Below are 20366 nucleotides of genomic sequence, written 5' to 3'. Positions count from 1 at the left end.
CTACATGACCTCAATAATGCTGCTTCCTGTTAACCAACTTCAATTTTTTTATCATTTGTAAATGAAGCTCTAGAAATTTTTTAATAAAATCAACTCCAATCGAATTAAGCAGTACAGGTTGCCGAGAGATATACTACCAAAGTTCATCCACTTTCTCAGTTGTCTACTCGTATGTACTAAATTATTGATTGTAATTGCAACATAACCATAGTATCAAGGAGGAAGAGGGTAAAGGGGGTTGGTGCAATAATAGGGATGAATGTAATGGCAGCTTTCACGAAGAGCATTTCTTGAGAAAAAGGGTGATGAGATCGTGAACCGCGAAGACCCACAAAATATCCATAACCAAAGCGCTGTCGCAGGGCGATCAGCAGTGTGGGTTTAAAAAATGAGTTGGGAACTCTGCTAACGGGACAGGTCACAAAAGACTTCGTAGAAACGATTGCAGCTTGTCGCAGATCTAGAAGTTTGCGAAGTAGCCGTACGCCGAATCATACCAATCACAAATCTGGGAAAATATGTTATATTTTTTATTTTTTCTATGAACACTAAAGTACTGGTACAATACATTTACTGTAGCAAAAAAATCAGAAGGTTGAGAACATGTGCTAAAGTTCTGCACGGTGTTACCTTTCAAGGCCTTCGGAAGTTATAATTATATCAGGACGTACAAGCATGAATCTATCTACATACGAGTTGTGTGAGTAACGGAATTCAAAGTCGCCTGTGCTTGCAGGGGTTGATAACCAGAACGAGCGCTCATTCTGATCCGGTTCGAATTTTGCGAATGTCTCCACGATTCCGATCTCGAGCCATGTTTGTTTCCCGACGTGGCATTCGACTGTCCGAGTAACAGAGTAATCAGCTTATCCAACGCAGCTAGGTCCTCCGTTAGACTACCATTATTCCCAATAGCCGATGTCTGCTGACCACTCCCTGACGGGCTGTAAGCTCCAAGTTTTTGAGTCACCTGAAATGTTGGGAGTGCCATTACCGGAAGGGTAATCTCTCAACAACATAGCCATAACAGTTAGACATACAGCTACTGTTATGAGCCATGACTTGTATGTCACATATTGTTTTAATCTATGGCCTTCTCCATTTTTTGTAGCGCCTTTTCATTCGTCTGAAGTTTTTTTCTTTGTTATAATAAACAAAAATTTACGTTAAAAGACGATGTGAGAGTTTCTTTCGTGCTCCAAACTTCTCTAACGTGAAACATGCGATACGTGTCATATTTTTTGAATTTTTTCACCTTGCACTATTTGTAAGAGCAAACAGATTTGCACAACGAGTTGCAATTGGTTACAGTAGCAGCCCGTGTTTGTTTTTCATTTCACTGAAGAAACATGATCTTTTAGATACCCGAATAAATTTAACCGCTGAACTTTAAGACAATTATTTATCAATGTTGTCGCTAAGTAAATAACTTGTAATCTTTGAAGGTTTAACATTGACGTAAATCTAATTTCAATTGAAGGTTCAAGAAGAATAAAACTAGTAAGGTAAGTATCAGACCTCCAAATCACAAATTCTACTAAGACTTCTGTTTTTTCTTTTTGCCCAACATATCGCGCAGCTAATGTGTAGTTTCATCTAACAGACTTCGCTTTGGTTACTTCACAATAGGTCAAGATGTTCAAAATTTGTAGTTACTTGCCTGGTGCTCTGGGATAATAAATATACCCGTTTATACTTGAATTTATGAGGTCGTATTATTTAAAACTCGTTGAACAACAATGAGAATTATAACTTCAGAAAAATATACACTACAGATTTCATTTGTTACGGTATTCCATTTGTGACACTGATTGTCCAATGAATTGTAACACTAGTCAAGTGAGGCCTGTTGGATGAAACTACATATCACAGGCTGCATATTTTAGGCCATGGAAACGACCCTAAAAGTTTGACCAGCATCCATGCTCCATGAGCCAAATACTACGAGTAGGTTAGAAAATACAAGTTTCACATAAGCGAAACTTGACAAAACACATCAAAAGTTGTCTGAGATAACATATCCTTCATAATAATTTTTTTTAGAAAGATGGTCAGCCTGAATGATGTATATTATGTTTGAATACTCAATTAATAACGAAGATAGAGGGGGAATAAATATTTTTGTTATTTCTCCGTAAAAATGTTGAGGTATGTACGAGGAACAAATCCACATCTACGTGATATTCAAACAACCAACTAATTCAAAAATGTATAATTATAATAATCGAAAATGGATTCCATTACGAATCGCGCCAATTCTTTACTATCTGTGGTACATTGGGCTCAAGTCTTATTTTTAGTCATCTGTAAAATCAGGAATCGAGTCCATGCGATTCTTTTTTCAAAACGATGCTCCACATTTTACACCTAATGCTTCCCGAAAATATTCCCAGTACTCATCCAATTTGCCCAGAAGATGGTGAAAAGTTAATTATCCAATCAATTACGGAAAAAAGCGTGAGCAGATTTGATGTCTGTTTTTTTTCGTCCCTTAACCGTTGAAGGTATACATTTTTCCCTAGATGCAATTCACTTGAAATTTTGCATGCATGGGCTGTTGCGATCGCTGATTAAGAATCTGAACTCGAAATTCAAAAATTCAAAGTGGCGGATCCAATATGGTGGATGTGAGGTGAAAAAGTTACTTGATTTTTATAAAACTTCATGTTACGTAATTGTATGGGGCCACTGATTACGAATTTGAATTCGAAATTTTAAAGTTCAAAATGGCGATTCCAATATAACGGACTAAATAAAACAACAAGAACCAAAATTTTGAAATGATTCTGTAAAATTTTTTAAGGTGTATGAAGTTTGTGTAAAAATTGGCATTCGGATTTTCATGATAGATTAGCAGAAAATGCTGTTTGGCGTGGAAAAGTACAAATATCGACCATTTGTTTGCATGTGTTATTTATGCAATAAATAAATTTAATACTTTTTGTAGACGTGGAAAAATATTTTGGGGACCATGTAGAATCAAAAAATTCAAAAAATAAATTAAAAAAAAAAAACAGTAAGAGTGAGCGTCCCAAGGTGAATCAAAGGGTCAACTGTCAAAATATTTTTGCTTTCAGAAAAGGACGATTCATTACACACTGTCTCTCTTCAGCCATTTCGGAGATAATCGAGCCTACTTTGTCAGATCGTCCCATGTACCGATAAGCATCTGAAACAGCTGATGATTAGATTTCATATCATCAGGGTATACGCAGTTGCTATCCAAAATGAAAAACTCCCATTTTTGGCTCGATCCAACCACCCGATATGTGTGCTAAACTTTAGTAATCATCCCAAGCTGCACACAAGTTCAGATCTAACTATTAATGGACTATTTGAGGCCGGCATAAAGAGAACATAAGAAAAATTTTACTTGAAAACTGACTAAAAGTCGACTTAATGGTGACTATTTGCCTTAGATGTTCAGGGACGATAAATAAGCCTGAGGTCAAAGCTGTGTCAAATTATTGTTAAGCTTATGTCCACAACAAGTTCGAGCATGTCAAGTGCATGAGAAATTCAGAACAAAAAATAGATATCGTACAATAATCACAATTGTGTATATAGTAGAATCAAAAAGATCTGCTGGTTATCAAAATTGCAAAGTTCCTCTCAATTATTTTATGTTAACGACGTGTCGCTTTGCAGACAACTGTAATTCTGAATTAACAATTGATTAGTCATTCCTAAGCTTATGAGTGACATAATTTCAACTACATTCGTCGAACAAAATCAGTGAGCCTCCCCGTTTTCGGCCAAAAAATCTATTCATCGCGTATGGCCGCACCATTGACAGGTTCACTAAACTTGAGATGAGTTACTTAAAGATAGGATTACTCGCGAAAAAATGGGTACAGACTACATCTGAAAAATAAAGCTTGAAGCCAAGATTTTCAGTTTCAAAATCGTTCTTCATTCAACTTTATATTTGCAATTTATGCAAAGTTACAATATTTCAAAGTTGAACCTTTTTTCGGTAAAAAATGGAAGGGCCGGTTAATTTTTTCCATCGCTAGACCTTCGTATTTACGCTTTTGTGTCCATCTCAAATTAGGTTACTCGATTTTTTTACCGATAGTAAATCAAATATGAGACGATTGTGTGTTATTTACGAAACGATAAAAATCCCCGGACTAGTATATTTACTGCTTAGTTTTTTTTCTAATGTAAACGTACAAAATGACTGACAATGAGTAGGACGTAACAACTGTCGACATTTTTGAATCCCTGGTTTGCATAAAATAACCACATGGCAAACTGGTGACATGTTTCACTCACTTCTTCAGGTGCGTATTGCCCATAGCTGAAGCGTTGGACATTTCGGAATGTTTTGTCGTCCATAGCCTCTTGAACTGCTTCAGTTAGAGCATGTTCCAAGGAGCGTTGCTTCGTAGTGCTAAAACCATCGTAGTAACTACAACATTGATAAAAATGATAAGTATATCGCACCCAATGACGAAGGTGACAAAATTCAAAAATTATCATTTTCGAATTGGGACCATTTTTGCATAATGTTCGAATCTATAAACTTGAAATGTGTTATTTCTGTAGTTAAAAAATTGGTCGTCACAGAACAGAGAACGACAGGTAACTTCCATAAGCAGCAAAGTTTTCACTCATAGTTATTTGCTTCTACTGTAAAATGACAATTTTTAAATTGCGTCACCCTCGTTACCGGAGTGCGATATGGTAATGGTCTCTTGCCTGCAGTGTAAAAAATATTAGGCTTAATAGTTTGAGCCAAAATTGTACATACAATAACGGTATTTTATAATCACCTTGAATTCAGCGATGAATAATTATTTGTATCCCGAGAAATATTTTCACCACGGACAAGTCGGATATCATGTTCCCAGAACCTGCGCAATTCGGGCGTTGATGTGTAAGGCGCAGCAACTTCTTTGATCTGAAAAGACCCGCAAGAATGGTCCAATTTAACCTTCGAGGATCACGCAACAAAAGTGGAAAAACGATTTGATGAAAATTGATCTCAAGTTCTGCACCACGTTTCTTCACTGTAAGTTCGATTCGCAGATGAATTTAATCATTTTTCTTCGAATCTAAAAGCACTCTGTTTTCATTGTTAGTTAGATGTTACTTAGCGTTATCAAGATTTTCTTAAAAACCTAAGCTTGTTAATTAAGAATCGGAATCAATAACGAATGAAATTTTTGAGCAAAATTTGTATAGTATTACGATTTATAGATCGTTCATTTTATTTCTGCATCAAATATCAAAGGCATTCCGCGGTGAAAATGAATAATCGTTACTCAATTGGCACAGTAATATACCTTCAAGACAATAATTGCAGTGATGAAGATGCATATAACGTTGACGAAGGTCAGACAAGCGCTAATTATCCCATTGCAGAAGAATTCCAACGGCAGATACTCCGTGTAGACGTAGGCATAGGAAGAGTTGAAGTCGGTGTACGACTCCCCCTTAATGTGCGGTATCTTAACTGGCTTGTATATCAGCCATATGCATCCTAGTGCCCAAAAAAGTCCCTATGGGGAAAAAATTTACTCAAAGTACTGAATATTTCAAGTTTTTTTTTTTTTTTTTTTTTTATGCAGCAGTGTAATGAAAACACCTTGTCCGTGATCCAGCAGACAATACTTATAGGAGTCCACGGTCGCAAGTAGGCCGATTAATACATGCGCTAGCGACTCACGGGTCACCAACACGAAGCTTTTCTCACCTTTTTCTCTAAATGTTGAGCGCTAGGTCGGGTATGAATTGCGTTACCTAGCTCCAAACGAAACTAAGATATTACCCGCTGGGTAGCTGATTGTATGTACCGAGGATCGTGTGTTCGCGACTGGTTGCACGATTACAGAACGAAATCGCGTTGATAATCTCGAGGACGAGAAATAAATGGTGACTCGTAGGTATAATTAATATTCGACACCAGTAATTGTTTATTAACATGGTCACCTGTTATTTTATTGATGACCTGTTATTCGCTGCATTTGCCCACTCGCATTCACTCACACACACTTACACTGTTTGGCCCACGGACACTTGAATCTGTAATGCGTCACTATTCTCGTGATGTTATGATCTGACTGACTAGAACCTGTCATTCAGCAGGAGGCCAAAATTATTCGTAGGCCCTACTTACCCCCTGTTCCTCTCTCGTCCAAGGGTACATGAACTCGATCATCTTGAAATCGCTTTTTGCGTTACACAGTATATCTCATTGTATGATGGAACCTTTATACCATAGATTTTGTTGTGACATTGTTAACGTTTATGCTTCGAAATAGGATTCATTCATCGATAATGTTAGGGGACTTTACAGACAGACTGACGAGTGAAGCGAGATCGCGAATCAATGTTTAGAAAATTACTTAGTTCTGCAAATGCGGCATTTTTGTAGATATACATAAAAGTACCAAGAGTAATTGAGTGTAACGTCAGGAATGTCCAGTTATAGAGGTTTCATTAATTCGATAAAACAGTAACTAACAGTAACTGGATTATAAATAAACAAATTCGGCTGGATCAAATTTCATTCGTTTTATTTTACACGAAAATGGATTTTTGAGAATATATCAGCTCAACGGTATTGTGCATGAAAAACAAGGGTAGTACGTAGAAGTGAAATTGTACTTGGGACATACGTTGTTCCTTACCTATACGATTAACTCGAAATCGAAGACTCTAGGATTTCTAAAGTCACTTATGACAAATCTAAATTCAAAATTTGTAGTTGAAAATGGCAGATCTAAAACAGCCGACGAAAATACAAGGAGTTACTTGATTTAGATGAAACGTTTTTGAGAATGCTGATAACGTACTGACATAGAACTTCAAACGTTCAAAATAGCGGATCCGAAGCCATAACCATTTCCAATTTCTACACGGATAAAGGGGTGTACTAAAACTTTGTTACAGTACAGTATATAACAGGTCGATTTGGCACCGCAATGTGAGTCCAAAGTCTTATAACTCTGTAGAATATTATGCTATAGTTGTTGTAAGTATTGTATTATAGAATCGGAAAAATTATCGTACCGCGAGGGTAAATTCAACTGTCACTATACCGTATATGAATTCGGATTAGTATTATTAACTATTAATTATAATACATACTTTTCTCCTTGTAAGTGTTGACTTCTGATGTATAATTATTGACCTCAGCATGTCCCGTGTACCTACTAACAAGGAAAGTCTTTCCGCTGACACCCTTCGACTTTGATGGAATTTATTTATGTTATTTTACATCAAAATCTAAGAGACGGGTATTTTTTTTCTCGGCGGAAAAACGTTTCTAGGGGGTGAAATTATCCATTGAAGTTGAGACCTCCGAGGGGTACTTTTCAGGTTTCACCTATTTTCACTTGAGATAATCGAATGCACCCAACTGGATAATTACCTTAATGATAAGCGATGAAAAATGCAACTGGTTTCATATCGGGGGGTTGCATGGGGAAAAAGTTATAGGGGTTGAAATTCATAAAATCGTTATAACAAAAAAAACTATTGCACCTATCTCGATGGATTCAATTGCACTTTGAAGAGCGACAAAAAATAATACACATGGGTTTTCGCGTTTTTCTCGCGAATCAAGTTAAAGGGGTGAACTACCCCTATGTATGTTAACATTTAATCCCAATAAAACGGCAGTAATTCTTTTTTTTTATTCCATCTCCTAGTGATATGTTTTTTTTTAATTTACCACAACCGTATCACGTATATAGCATTTATTGAACGGTTTTATCTAGGAGCCAACTTATTTGTAGATCGCTCTTTCGTTGTAAAAGTATTTATATCTGACTTATCGATAAGTCTGACTGATTTATATTTGGCAATGAGATAACATAAGCATACGATAAGCGCTTACGCATATTCGTTTCGGTAGATAAGACCAAGTTTTGGGATGACGCACAGAAAAACTGCGTAGTCAAGTGAAAAAAAGAGAGCGTACAATATGCTTGTATCTTTTATTGATAATATGTCAACAGTTTAACAAAATAATCACCATAGCAATAAATAGAAGCGAATATATAATCATATGCTCTATTAGCCGTTGTAAGTACTGCAGTAATGATAGTCATTGAAAAAGTGTTTAAAACATAACGACTTTTTACACCAGAAACAGCAAACAATAGCAACTTTTTTACATCCTGGAACTTTACAGTGTGAGTTGCAGAAATCTCCAAGTGCAAAGGGTACAGGATTCAATCAGAACTCGCTAGTTTTTCCTCTATGTAACCACTTTTGTACCAAGAATATTTGAAAAGATCGATCTAACGTAGTGACGACAGTTGGTTATGAACAAGTGACTGAAGCTTCATGATAGTAGATAGGATATGACAGTTCTAAATCAAAAAATACCCATGATATTGCTACCAGCGGTTAACATACATGACGTGACCCGTATACTCGCTCGATTTTGCTGTGTGACGAGCGGCCATTTTGATGGCAGCCATTTTGATTTTTGCTTAGTCGGATGAGCAGCCATTTTGATTTTTATCGTGAGACAGTTTGATAATGTGATTTATTTCTTGGCTGGATGAGCGGACATTTTGATTTTTTCACCATCACCCGTAAACTTTCACGCTAATAGTTTGCCCCCAGGGCGAAGAATAGTATTTTCCACATACTTCGAATACATTCTTTTGTGTTAATCGATCGGATGGTGACATCGTAATTAGATAGACAGGGAATGTTGATGACGATCCGTAAACTTTCACGCTAATAGTTTACCCCCAGGGCGAAAAATAATATTTTCCACATACTTCGAATACATTCTATTGTGTTAATTGACCGGATGGCGACACCGCATTTAGATAAGCTGGGGATGTTGATGATGATTCGTAAACTTCCACTTTCAAGAATTTATTAGGGGGGGAGAGTGTGGTTAGTTGGTATATAAATCGCGAGCTCATTCAACACGTTATATTGTTCTCAAAGTTTTCCTGTTGTGAACTTCAGTATCCATAGTACGTCAAATTTATAAAATCTACATCGAACGTGATGGATCTAAATAAAATCAACCTCGTCTGTCACCTGGAAACGCTACCCACCAAGAGAATGTCAGATCTGGAGGTTGGGGAGGAGTATAACGTGACGGGGGTAAGACGCGTAAATACTAAGTACAGCACAAGTATTCTTCTCGCGCTAAATGAACAATTCGAAGTATTTTTACCCCCACGAATTGTAAGCCTCATGGAAAATGATGTGGTCCAATTCAACGCGATGCAGAAGACGATAATCGAGGGAATTCTACGAATGAAATATCAAGGAGGCGAATACGACAAATTTGAATTTTTGTGTGACAGATGAGCAATTTGAGCGTAACAAAAAGCACTGTTCCGACTTGCAATATGGAGATGATCATGGACATGCAAAGTTTCGTTGGCCCCAACGATAAATTTATACCCAAGGAACGTTGCATCATAAACATAAACTCATCGGGTTTGAGCCGCATTCTCTTCAAACCGCCGTACGCTTGGGCGGATCTACCAGCTGAACACAAAGCTACTAACGCTTGGCTAACACGCAATTTTCACGGAATACCCTGGAATGCGGGAATCGAACCTTATGCTGAGGTGCAGAAAATTGTAAAAAGGGCTGTTAAATATGCATGCTATGTTTATGTCAAAAGTGAGGAGAAGAAACGGTGGCTGACGAAGATCCTTGGTGGGACAAAACTAGTAACAAACATGGAAGATTCACACATTTCACCACCATCACTGGAAAAACTGAAACATCTGGAAAAGATGGGTTGGTGCTGTGATTATCATGGAAACGCTTCAACGGGATACAACTGCGCCTTCGAAAATATTCAGCGTTTGAAAAAGTGGTATGTCAAAGAGTGCACGGGGTCTCTCACGAAATCGTTCTGTCTTTTCGAAAAACAGAAAATATATATATATATATTTCGAATTACATTTACACCTAATTTTAAGTAATATAATTTATTCAAATAAATGTAAAATGAATATATATATATATATATATATGTCGCATCGCAGTCGAGGACGAAGTCCGGACGACGCACTCGACCTTTTTATGACGTTTATGGAGGGTCATAAGCCGAACATCGAGTGACCAGATGTCGTCAGGATGTTTAAGAAATACTTAGCCTATTGCGGGTGCGTGGTGCAGGTACCACGAGTGGGTTGTATCGCGTAGAGGCCTAGGTCATAAAGAATAAAGAAGGCCGAAGACGTCTCAGGCTTTTGGGGAATGGATTCCGGGCACTCTCGCTCGAGTCATCGAGTCGAAAAGATCATACTTTGAAAAAGGCTCTGCGCGATACACTCCGCTAGCACCACCTTCGAGAGATCTCCTTATAACGATTATCCTGCATCTTTTAATCTTTGTATCGAATCATTTAATAAATTTTGTACGCTGTGTCACTGCGGCCGTCAGTGAGATATTTATTGCGTCTTGAGAGCACACTCTTGCTCTCTCTAGTTTATTTTTAACACACGTTATTTGTGTGTTTCTGACATCAGAAGTGGGATAAAGAACTTTCAACTCAGAGATTCGACGATAAAGTTCACGTGAAAATTGTGAAAACTCTGAAATACGACTATGACAAAAGACGGCGAAAACAGTGCCAGTGATGTGGTTGAATCTGATGAAAACAATGCCGGTGTGGTAGCAAGGGACAGTGAAAAAAATGTTATTGAGACAGACAGTGTACGATCTCGAAAACGAAAAAGAAAACGATCTCCGTCTACATCCGAAACGGAACTTGAATCTGATGATTCTGCGCGCACAAAAAATAAACGGAGAGAACGTAGGTCAAGGCTGGAGGAAGAGAATCTGCGACTGAATGCTTTGCTTACTCGACGAGAACGGGCACCGATGGACCTCGTTAAATTCGATCCAAAAACGACGGACGCCACTGGCTGGGCAAAGATGGTTGATGAATGGATTCGACGTTACAAACCGGACGATTGGGAAGTCGTCCAGCATCTGGCTAAAGCGTTCAAGGACGAAGCAGCTCAGTGGTTCACCGGTATGGACCCTTCTGGAAAACGCTGGACTGAAATTTGTGCTGAATTTATGAGCACGTATGCAAAGAACAAAAACGTCGCTTCAGAACTCCATTCGATTTGGACCGACGACGCTGAGTTCACGCTCGAGAATTTCATGAAGAGAGGGAGGAAGATCAAAGCGTGGCTCAAGGAACGGAAATCGGTGGACGAGACCGCTACCCAACTGACTGGATTGTCGTACTCGTTCCAGAACCGATTTGTGCGAAATATTTTCGTACGCGAATCACCTCGCAACCTACTAGAAGCAATGTCGTACCTCGATGGAAAAACGACCGATCACCATCGACCGCGTGCATCCTTCGGAGCCCTTGGTCCACATACTAAGACTCCGACGCCGCGAGATGGGAAGTCGCACCTTTCGGATATCGAGTGCTACAGTTGCGGAAGGAAGGGACATCGTCAGGCCGATTGCAGATCATCCTCGAAGTCACACAGCAGCAAGTCACGGGACGGCAAGGGCGCGTATTTCAAGAAGGCGTTGACCTGTTACAACTGCAAGGAAGAGGGTCACATCTCCACGAACTGTCCAAAGAAGGAAGAGAAAATCGTGAGGCTTTGCAATTTGACCTCTACCAAAAGTACTTTGAAGCTGGCTGACGGTAAGGTGTTGACATTTATTTTCGATTCTGGTTCAGACTGCTCGTTGGTAAAAGAGAGTTTGGTGGAAAGGCTGCCCGGTAGGAGACGGTGCGTCTCAACGCGGTTAAGAGGCCTTGGAAATGGATATGTAGATTGCTGTGAGCAAATCTCTGTTTTGGCCGATTTAAATGGCATAAATGTTGAGATTGATTTGTATGTGGTAGCGGACGAAACTTTGTCCAAGAATATAATTCTGGGTAAAGAATTGTTAGCAGACGGTGTCTCAGTCACGTTGGACGGAACCGTGGTAAAATTTGCAAAAGTAGACAAATTTATCGGCTCGTGTAACTTGGAAATTAGTATCAATGCTGTCGATTGTGATTCAATTAATATGAGAAAATCACTCGTTGAATTTTTGAGAATGTATGAGGAAAATATGAGTGTCGAGTCCCCCAAGATTCGAGTCGCTTCCGGTAGTCTTGAGATTCGATTGAAAGACGAAAACAAACTCGTGCAGAGACGCCCTTACAAGCTAGGCGATGTAGAACGACAAACTGTGAGAGGTTTGGTTGACAAAATGCTTAAGGCAGGGATTGTTCGAGAAAGTAGAAGCCCGTTTTCTAGTCCAATCATCTTAGTAAAGAAAAAGGATGGATCGGATAGACTATGCGTGGATTTTCGGGAATTAAATTCAAATACGGTAGCAGACCGTTATCCACTACCGCTGATACAGGACCAATTAGATCGTCTGTGTGGAGCGCATTATTTCTCGTCGTTAGATATGGTAGCGGGCTTCCATCAGATACCCGTAGAGGAGAACTCGATAGAGAAGCTTGCATTTATTACACCTGACGGATATTACGAATACTTGACAATGCCATTTGGGCTGATGAACGCACCATCCGTGTATCAAAGAGCAATTAACAACGCACTGGGAGAATTGAGATACTCGTATGCGATTGTTTATTTAGATGATGTCCTTATACCTGGCAAAACCGAACAAGAAGCTTTTGATAGACTGAAAATTGTAACGACAAAACTGGCTGAGAGTGGGTTCTCGTTTAATTTAAATAAATGTAAATTCTTGAAAACGCAAATTGAATACCTGGGATACACTGTATCGAACGGAGAGCTGAGGCCCAACCTTCTAAAAATCGAAGCACTGGTGCAATCGCCCATCCCCCGAACGCAGACCCAGGTAAGGCAATTGCTAGGATTAGCATCTTATTTTCGTAGGTTTATACCAAGGTTCTCGCAGGTAGCAGCTCCTCTCTATAAACTGACTGCAGGTAGCACCAAGACGATAACGTGGACAGACGAACACACCGACGCTAGAAACAAGCTCATTGAACATTTAACATCAGAACCGTTGCTGCGAATATTCGACCCTAATCTTCCGATCGAACTGCATACTGACGCTAGTGCCCTCGGGTATGGCGCTGTATTACTCCAACGCGTTGACAAAGAAAAACATCCGGTCGCTTATTATAGCAAACGTACCATAGACGCTGAAACCCGTTATCATTCGTATGAACTCGAGACCCTTGCAGTTGTAAATGCAATAAAGCACTTTAGACAGTACCTAGTTGGACGCAAATTTTTAGTTGTAACGGACTGTAACTCACTGAAGGCTGCTAGCCTTAAAAAAGATTTAACGCCACGAGTTTACCGTTGGTGGGCATTTTTACAATCCTTCGACTTTGACATTGAATATCGCGCGGGAGAGAGAATGAAGCACGCTGATTTCTTGTCAAGAAACCCTGGTTCGGAGGGAACCGTAATGAAAGTCAATAAAGTCGACGCGAATAAAATAATAGAACTAGCTGACGACTGGTTAATTGTAGCTCAACAAAAAGACAACGAAATAAAAACCTTATACCGCGAAGTACTTGACGGATCAGAGGCTGCGAAAACTTATACGATAAAGGATAAAATCTTGATGCGAACAATAGAGAGGAAGGGTAGGCAATTCACATTGCCCATAGTGCCCAGATTGATGGTATGGTCGCTCATACATCACGTACACGCGAATATTTGCCATCTAGGCTGGGAAAAGACTTTAGACAAACTGTACGAGCTTTATTGGTTTCCTCATATGTCAAAGCAAGTAAAGAAATTTGTAGCTAATTGTATTCTGTGTCAAACTTGCAAATCAGTATCGAGACCATCTCAAGCACAGCTACATCCGATAGAAAAAGACGAGACTCCGTGGCGTACGATTCACATAGACATATCAGGCAAATTATCAGGTCCTTCTGAGAAGAAAGAGTACGTTTTCGTAATTATAGACGGATTTACGAAATTCGTGACACTAAATTGGATAAACCGCTTGGACGCGGAAACAGCAATTAATCAGGTTGAGAAACACTCGTTTACTTTTGGGGTACCGAAACGAATCATTTGTGACCAAGGTTCAGGGTTTACAAATGCGCGATTTAAGAAATTTCGTGAGGAAAAGAATATCGTGTTACACCTAATAGCTTCAGGGACGCCGAGAGCTAACGGTCAGGTTGAGAGGGTCATGTCGACCATGAGGAATATGCTATCGGTAAGCAAGGCCCAGGGAAAGAGATAGCAAAATGAGTTAGGCAGAGTGCAGCTTGCGATAAATTCGACTGTTCACAAAACAACAGGGAAGAGTCCCGCTGAGATTTTATTTGGTACAAAAATAAATGCAATTGAGATTGAACGCGTGAAGCACGGTAGCGTGGAAGCCGATAACGATAATTTCAATGAACTTAGGGCAGAGGCTGCAAGTAGCATGACAGCGGAAGCCACGAAGGAGAAAGAGAGGTTCGATAGAAAGAACAAACCGGTTAAGCCATTCAAAATTGGAGATTTTGTAATGGTGAGAAACAATGACAGGATAAAGACGAAGTTGGACGCGAAATATCGCGGTCCCATAGAAGTCGTTGCGGTGCTTCCGAACGATAGGTATCTTGTCAAGAAAGTAGGCTCTGGATTGAGAGGTCGCAGTAGCATTAAGGTATCTCATGATAAACTGATCGCAGCTCCAGGGGATGAGACAAGTCAGGACAGCTGTGTCGCAGAAAATAAAGAAGACGACCACAGAATCGTGTAGCTGAGAATTCGGCGAGAACATGTGGTTCTGGTTGAGTCGGATTTATGTGTAGAAATCCGAAAGAGAGCAGGGCGCTCTGTGGGTTATCGTTGTTTCAATTCGAGAGTGCGACTTTGGCTCTCGATGCTCGCTGGACTTGATCACCCAGAATCCTCGAACCCAAAGCCTAAATGTAACTTGAGAATGATTCGACGAGTCACAATAGTTAGAACATGTACGGATGCGTAAGGCATGCCTGCAGAGCTATTGTGGATGGAAACAATGGTTAGAACATGTACGGATGCGTAAGGCATGCCTGCAGAGCTATTGTGGATGGAAACAATGGTTAGAACATGTACGGATGCGTACGGCATGCCTGTAGAGCTATTGTGGATGGAAACAATGGTTAGAACATGTACGGATGCGTACGGCATGTCTGCAGAGCTATTGTGGATGGAAACAATGGTTAGAACATGTACGGATGCGTACGGCATGCCTGCAGAGCTATTGTGGATGGAAACAATGGTTAGAACATGTACGGATGCGTACGGCATGCCTGCAGAGCTATTGTGGATGGAAACAATGGTTAGAACATGTACGGATGCGTACGGCATGCCTGCAGAGCTATTGTGGATGGAAACAATGGTTAGAACATGTATGGATGCGTAAGGCATGCCTGCAGAGCCATTTGTGTCTTGGTAATAGGACCTACAGTGTGACTGTAGAGTATTCAAAAGAAAAATACAGCAAAAGCATAAAGGACACGGACGAACTTGTAGAGTCAGGAAAGCCGAACGTAAACTAATGCTCGATCGTTCGATGCTTGTTTTTGTGTTTCAGAAGTGAACTAAATGGTTGAATACTGGGCACTCGAGACGCGTGCTAGTCAGTATGGCCGTGTCGCATCGCAGTCGAGGACGAAGTCCGGACGACGCACTCGACCTTTTTATGACGTTTATGGAGGGTCATAAGCCGAACATCGAGTGACCAGATGTCGTCAGGATGTTTAAGAAATACTCAGCCTGTTGGGGGTGCGTGGTGCAGGTACCACGAGTGGGTTGTATCGCGTAGAGGCCTAGGTCATAAAGAATAAAGAAGGCCGAAGAGGTCTCAGGCTTTTGGGGAATGCATTCGGGGCACTCTCGCTCGAGTCATCGAGTCGAAAAGATCATACTTTGAAAAAGGCTCTGCGCGATACACTCCGCTAGCACCACCTTCGAGAGATCTCCTTATAACGATTATCCTGCATCTTTTAATCTTTGTATCGAATCATTTAATAAATTTTGTACGCTGTGTCACTGCGGCCGTCAGTGAGATATTTATTGCGTCTTGAGAGCACACTCTTGCTCTCTCTAGTTTATTTTTAACACACGTTATTTGTGTGTTTCTGACATATATATAAATAAATATATATATATGTGAATGTATTGTTAAAGGCAGCATCTGTTCAAAGAAATAAAAATACTTATTAATCACAGTTTATTGATGGCATAATGAGCATTATTCCATAGCTTTGTCATACGGTACATCATAACCCTGAAGTTAAATCCCCAAATAGTTTAAAGAAAAGAATATTCCATTGATAGGTAGAAATTTTCTATTGTTGTATTTATCATGTGGGTGGGTGGGTGGGTGAACTTTCAAATAATAGCGGTTGAATGCTTTGAATAGATGTTTTTTATTTATCAACAATTACATTCTGTTTTCAGCTTATACATAATAATGGTGATAGATCATCATATTTTAAATTGAGCAAATAACTTTACACATATTTTCATTATTTACGCAATAATAGTAATAATAATTAAACATACTATCTCAAAATTGACTTATACCAATTTTTTCACAGTACCAGTAATCGGATTATATTCATCGATGCGATCATGCAAAATCATGCAGTAGGCAGAAGTGTGTGGGGGGAACGCAATGCTAGAGTCAAATTCCAATCGAATGTCGATAGGTCCAGTTTTCAATGTTTCGTTCTGCTTGGAGCAATCGATGGCAATAAGGGGGGTGCGATTTAAAAATTCACGCTTCGATAGCAAAGGCTCAGCTTCTTTGATGTAGGAGGTCATTTGAAACCGAACATACATATCATAGAGAATGGCGTATTGATTATTGTATATATCAAGATTCATATTTCCGTAGGGATAGCACTGTGAGTTGAGGAAGAGTTTTACATCTCTGATCCGACAATGATCAAATACGCCAGCATTTTTTAGCGGCTCGTTTCTCCTTGCAATTTGAAATCCTAGAAAGACATATCTCGGCTTCTCAAGCTGCGTCGATGTCTTGACTGACCGTATATGCCGCGTTGTTGACGGGAGCATCGGCGGTGTAGTTAAGTAGCTGGATTTTCGGTTTATCTGCCAGTTTGATGTATGGCAACGACCACTGGATTTTATTTATAGTGATTTTAAAGTTTTCCGTGATCGAGGCCTGAATCACGGCATTCAAATCAGTGTTGGAACATGTGAGAATTAACTCATGTTTAGCATTAACAACAACTCGGCAATAATCCTCGACGAAGCCTAGCACATAATTTAACGGTAAAACAACATCGAAATTTCCAGCGGCATCGGTTAGTTCGTTATCCCCACTTAACCACCCGGTATTTTCCAAACTATATTGCTGGCCTGGACTCAAGGATACGTACCCTTCATAGTGCTGGTGATGCCAACATTTTTATTCCGATCAATCTCTACACCGTTCAACTCATAGCGAACTTCCTCAAACAAATGGCAAACGGCCATATTGATCAATTTCGTAACCGTCACCGCAGCCACGCCATCATCCTTTGTGATTTTTCCATGAATGTGTAGAGAGCTTTTACTGGGCAGTAGACACAAGTCTTGATGTTGGACAACAATATTGATTTCATCGTTGTTCTGGAAGGTGGATGATGCGAACGGCTGATGAGCATGAATCTCAGAGTGCGCAATCGATTCGTCGAATAGCACAGGTTTCTGTATTCCTATTATTTCTTCCATGGTAACACACACGCGGGATACAGCGGACACAAATGATTATTTTCCAAAATTTCCACGTAATCGAAGACCCAGGCTCTGGAGGAACCGAACGTTCAGCGGTGTCAGTCCTGTGGGCGGTGTAAACGCTGTCAGAGGTGTCGGGCGACTGATGATTTGTGCCCATGACGTTTGACTTTTATAACTCTTACCCAACTTTCTCGTTTCAAACACGATCCCCATTATTTCAGTGTTTTCACGTGTAAACGCACAGTAATCGTTCCACCGCGAAAATTAATCAGCTCGTCGTCTTGATCAACTATTCTTAGCTGTAAATGCTGTATCGACAGTACGGCGATTGGTAGGTAAATGATGCTGGCAGGCACTTCGACAATCTTATATCCTGATGGAACGGTTGGGAAAAATTCATGAATCGTGTGAGTTCGACGCTCATTTATGTACGCCCCCGCGGTTACGTTACACTCAACGCGTAAAATATTAACCTTCAGTATAGCCACTGGTAATTCAGACTTATGAGTAACGTCTCGTGCTAGCTCAACCGCTTTAAATCCCAATAATCGGCCGATGGAATCTTTGGGCTTAAACTCTACCACATGATTGCTCGTGACTTCACTGTTCAGCTAGTTGTCGTTAGCTCTTAGATTGAGGGTGATGTCGGAGGGTAGCTCCTTACGCGGAAATTTTTCAATATCCTCAATTTCATAGCTCCCCGTGGGTATTGCAATGCTCTCTCTGCTGTTGTCCGCCCGTTTCAGGTAAAATTTATTGCATGTCTCATGAATATTGGGTATTGAATTGAATGTCAGGAACTCGACGAGTCCGAGAACATAGTTTTTCTCCGGTGATAACTCGATTGGGGGGAAATATTGAGCCTCCAGCACGGAGGATGTGCCTGACAGTGTTAACGTCAATGATTCCGACATGACTGACGCTTGCTCCTGCGGCACTTGTCTTTTCATAACTGTTCGCTAAGAAATTTGAGGCATAAGTGCCCGCAAATCACAGTATCATATTCCTGATACCTCTTATGATTGTATTCAACGCTACCAACACCGAGATACCTCATCAGCTCCTTAGGCGGTTTCAAATCACCGAAACTATCAAAATACGCAACATGGCCACCATTTTTCTTGTACGCAACCCGATGTGTCCCTGGGCCGTTTTTATCGTCAAGATTCATAATTGCGGATTCTCGCATTTTTGCCCCCGATTTAGGCAGATCATTCCGCATAAAAACACCGCGAAAACGCGAAATTTTCTTATTTTCAGCATATTTGAGTAAATCAATGTTGGTGAGAGCTCGGTGTGGTAGCTTTATCAGTTTTTTGCCGGACGTAAGTACAGGCCCATTCCGCTGCGGTAGGGTCCCAGGTATAATCCCTTGCCCAAAGCAATCGCCTCCATTGTTGTATTGTGCCGTTTAGTCTCGTTCAACCGATGTTTGTTGGCACTAGCTTCGTTGACAGCTTTAGCTATACCCGCAGCACCGCCCGCAAGAGCTCCAGTAGCGCTCAGGCCGGCCAGAATTGGAATGAGAAACGGCAGGAAGCCGCCAATTTTATCAGGCACAGGTATAACGCGAGGTATACGAGCATTCTTCACAATCCCACGCGCAGCCGCACGAGCACCCATCAACGCCGACTCAACGGCTTTATAACCCGGTCGCATGGCAACCTTTGCTGCTGTGATGATCGACTTAAGATTCACCGTTCTCTTCCGATGTTTATTCTTCCCACCTGTTCTAGATTTCTTCTTCGCAGCCACTCCAAGTTTCGACAGTTTCGCAGCTACGCCCATACCGAGTTTAGATTTAGCTTTCATGGTGTTGGTGACTCCCCAGGCTACCGCCTTTTCTTCCACACTAGCGTCCTTGGCCAAGCCGCGATTTCACGCCTTCTCAGCGAGCGCTTTGTCGGCAAGACTTCTCGCTGCAATATCGCGATTCTTTACGTATGCAATGTCGTGGTCTTTGCACGCAGCATCAAGCGGATTGATCCCCAAATCGCCACGAGCCAACCTCTTGGCTAATTTCGTTCCAGGTCCGCAGTACTGATACCCTGGTATGTGCAATTCAACTGGGACATGATTGATGATTTTATTTAACAAACAACTATCGCGTTTCTTCCGTGTGCACGTCCTCATATTCGGGTAACAACTAACGTGACTTCTATAGAAAGGGTGAATTTATATACCGTCATTTTAGTTCTCGTTGTCATGCTCACGAAGCATCATGAAATTTCAAGATCAGCCCGATAAACTACCTATCGAGAATTTCGATAAAATGGTTCGACGCGCAAAGGGGAAGATAGAAAAACGACATGGAAAATTGCTACCAAATACCGTGAGAGCAATTTTTTGCGGGCTATCGAATTGTGGTAAAACTAACGCTCTTCTCTCACTCATCACGCACGGCAATGGATTGCGATTCGAAAATGTCTACGTCTATTCGAAATCTCTCATTCAGACAAAGTATCAATTTTTGCAAAAGTTACTAGAACCCGTGCATGGTGTGGGTTATTTCCCGTTTCGTGAGAACGACGAGGTTGTAAAACTAGAAGATTCTCGCCCCAACTCTGTTATGATTTTCGACGATATAGCCTGTGAAAAGTAAGATAATATCAGAGCATACTTCAGCATGGGCAGTTATCGCGATATCGATAGCTTTTATCTAAGTCAAACGTATGCGCGCATTCCAAAACACCTAGTGCGTGACAATGC

At 40.5% G+C, this 20366-nt stretch overlaps 1 protein-coding gene across 1 annotated transcript in view; it reads right to left on the bottom strand.

Moving 5' to 3' along the window:
• Window positions 1–597: 597 nt before the first annotated feature.
• Window positions 598–20366, bottom strand: part of LOC107226256 — a 67294-nt gene continuing 47525 nt past the window's right edge. The window contains exons 9-12 of the mRNA XM_046731062.1: window positions 5292–5507; window positions 4779–4906; window positions 4279–4414; window positions 598–970 (exon numbers count right to left, since the gene is read on the bottom strand). Of these exons, the coding sequence (XP_046587018.1) occupies window positions 686–970; window positions 4279–4414; window positions 4779–4906; window positions 5292–5507 (765 nt within the window). The 3' untranslated portion in view covers window positions 598–685. The remainder of the gene's footprint in view (window positions 971–4278; window positions 4415–4778; window positions 4907–5291; window positions 5508–20366) is intronic.

This window comes from Neodiprion lecontei, chromosome 2 (assembly GCF_021901455.1).
Source record: "Neodiprion lecontei isolate iyNeoLeco1 chromosome 2, iyNeoLeco1.1, whole genome shotgun sequence".
In the NCBI taxonomy this organism is placed as follows: Eukaryota; Metazoa; Arthropoda; class Insecta; order Hymenoptera; family Diprionidae; genus Neodiprion; species Neodiprion lecontei.
This window is presented reverse-complemented; position numbering and strand designations above follow the sequence as displayed.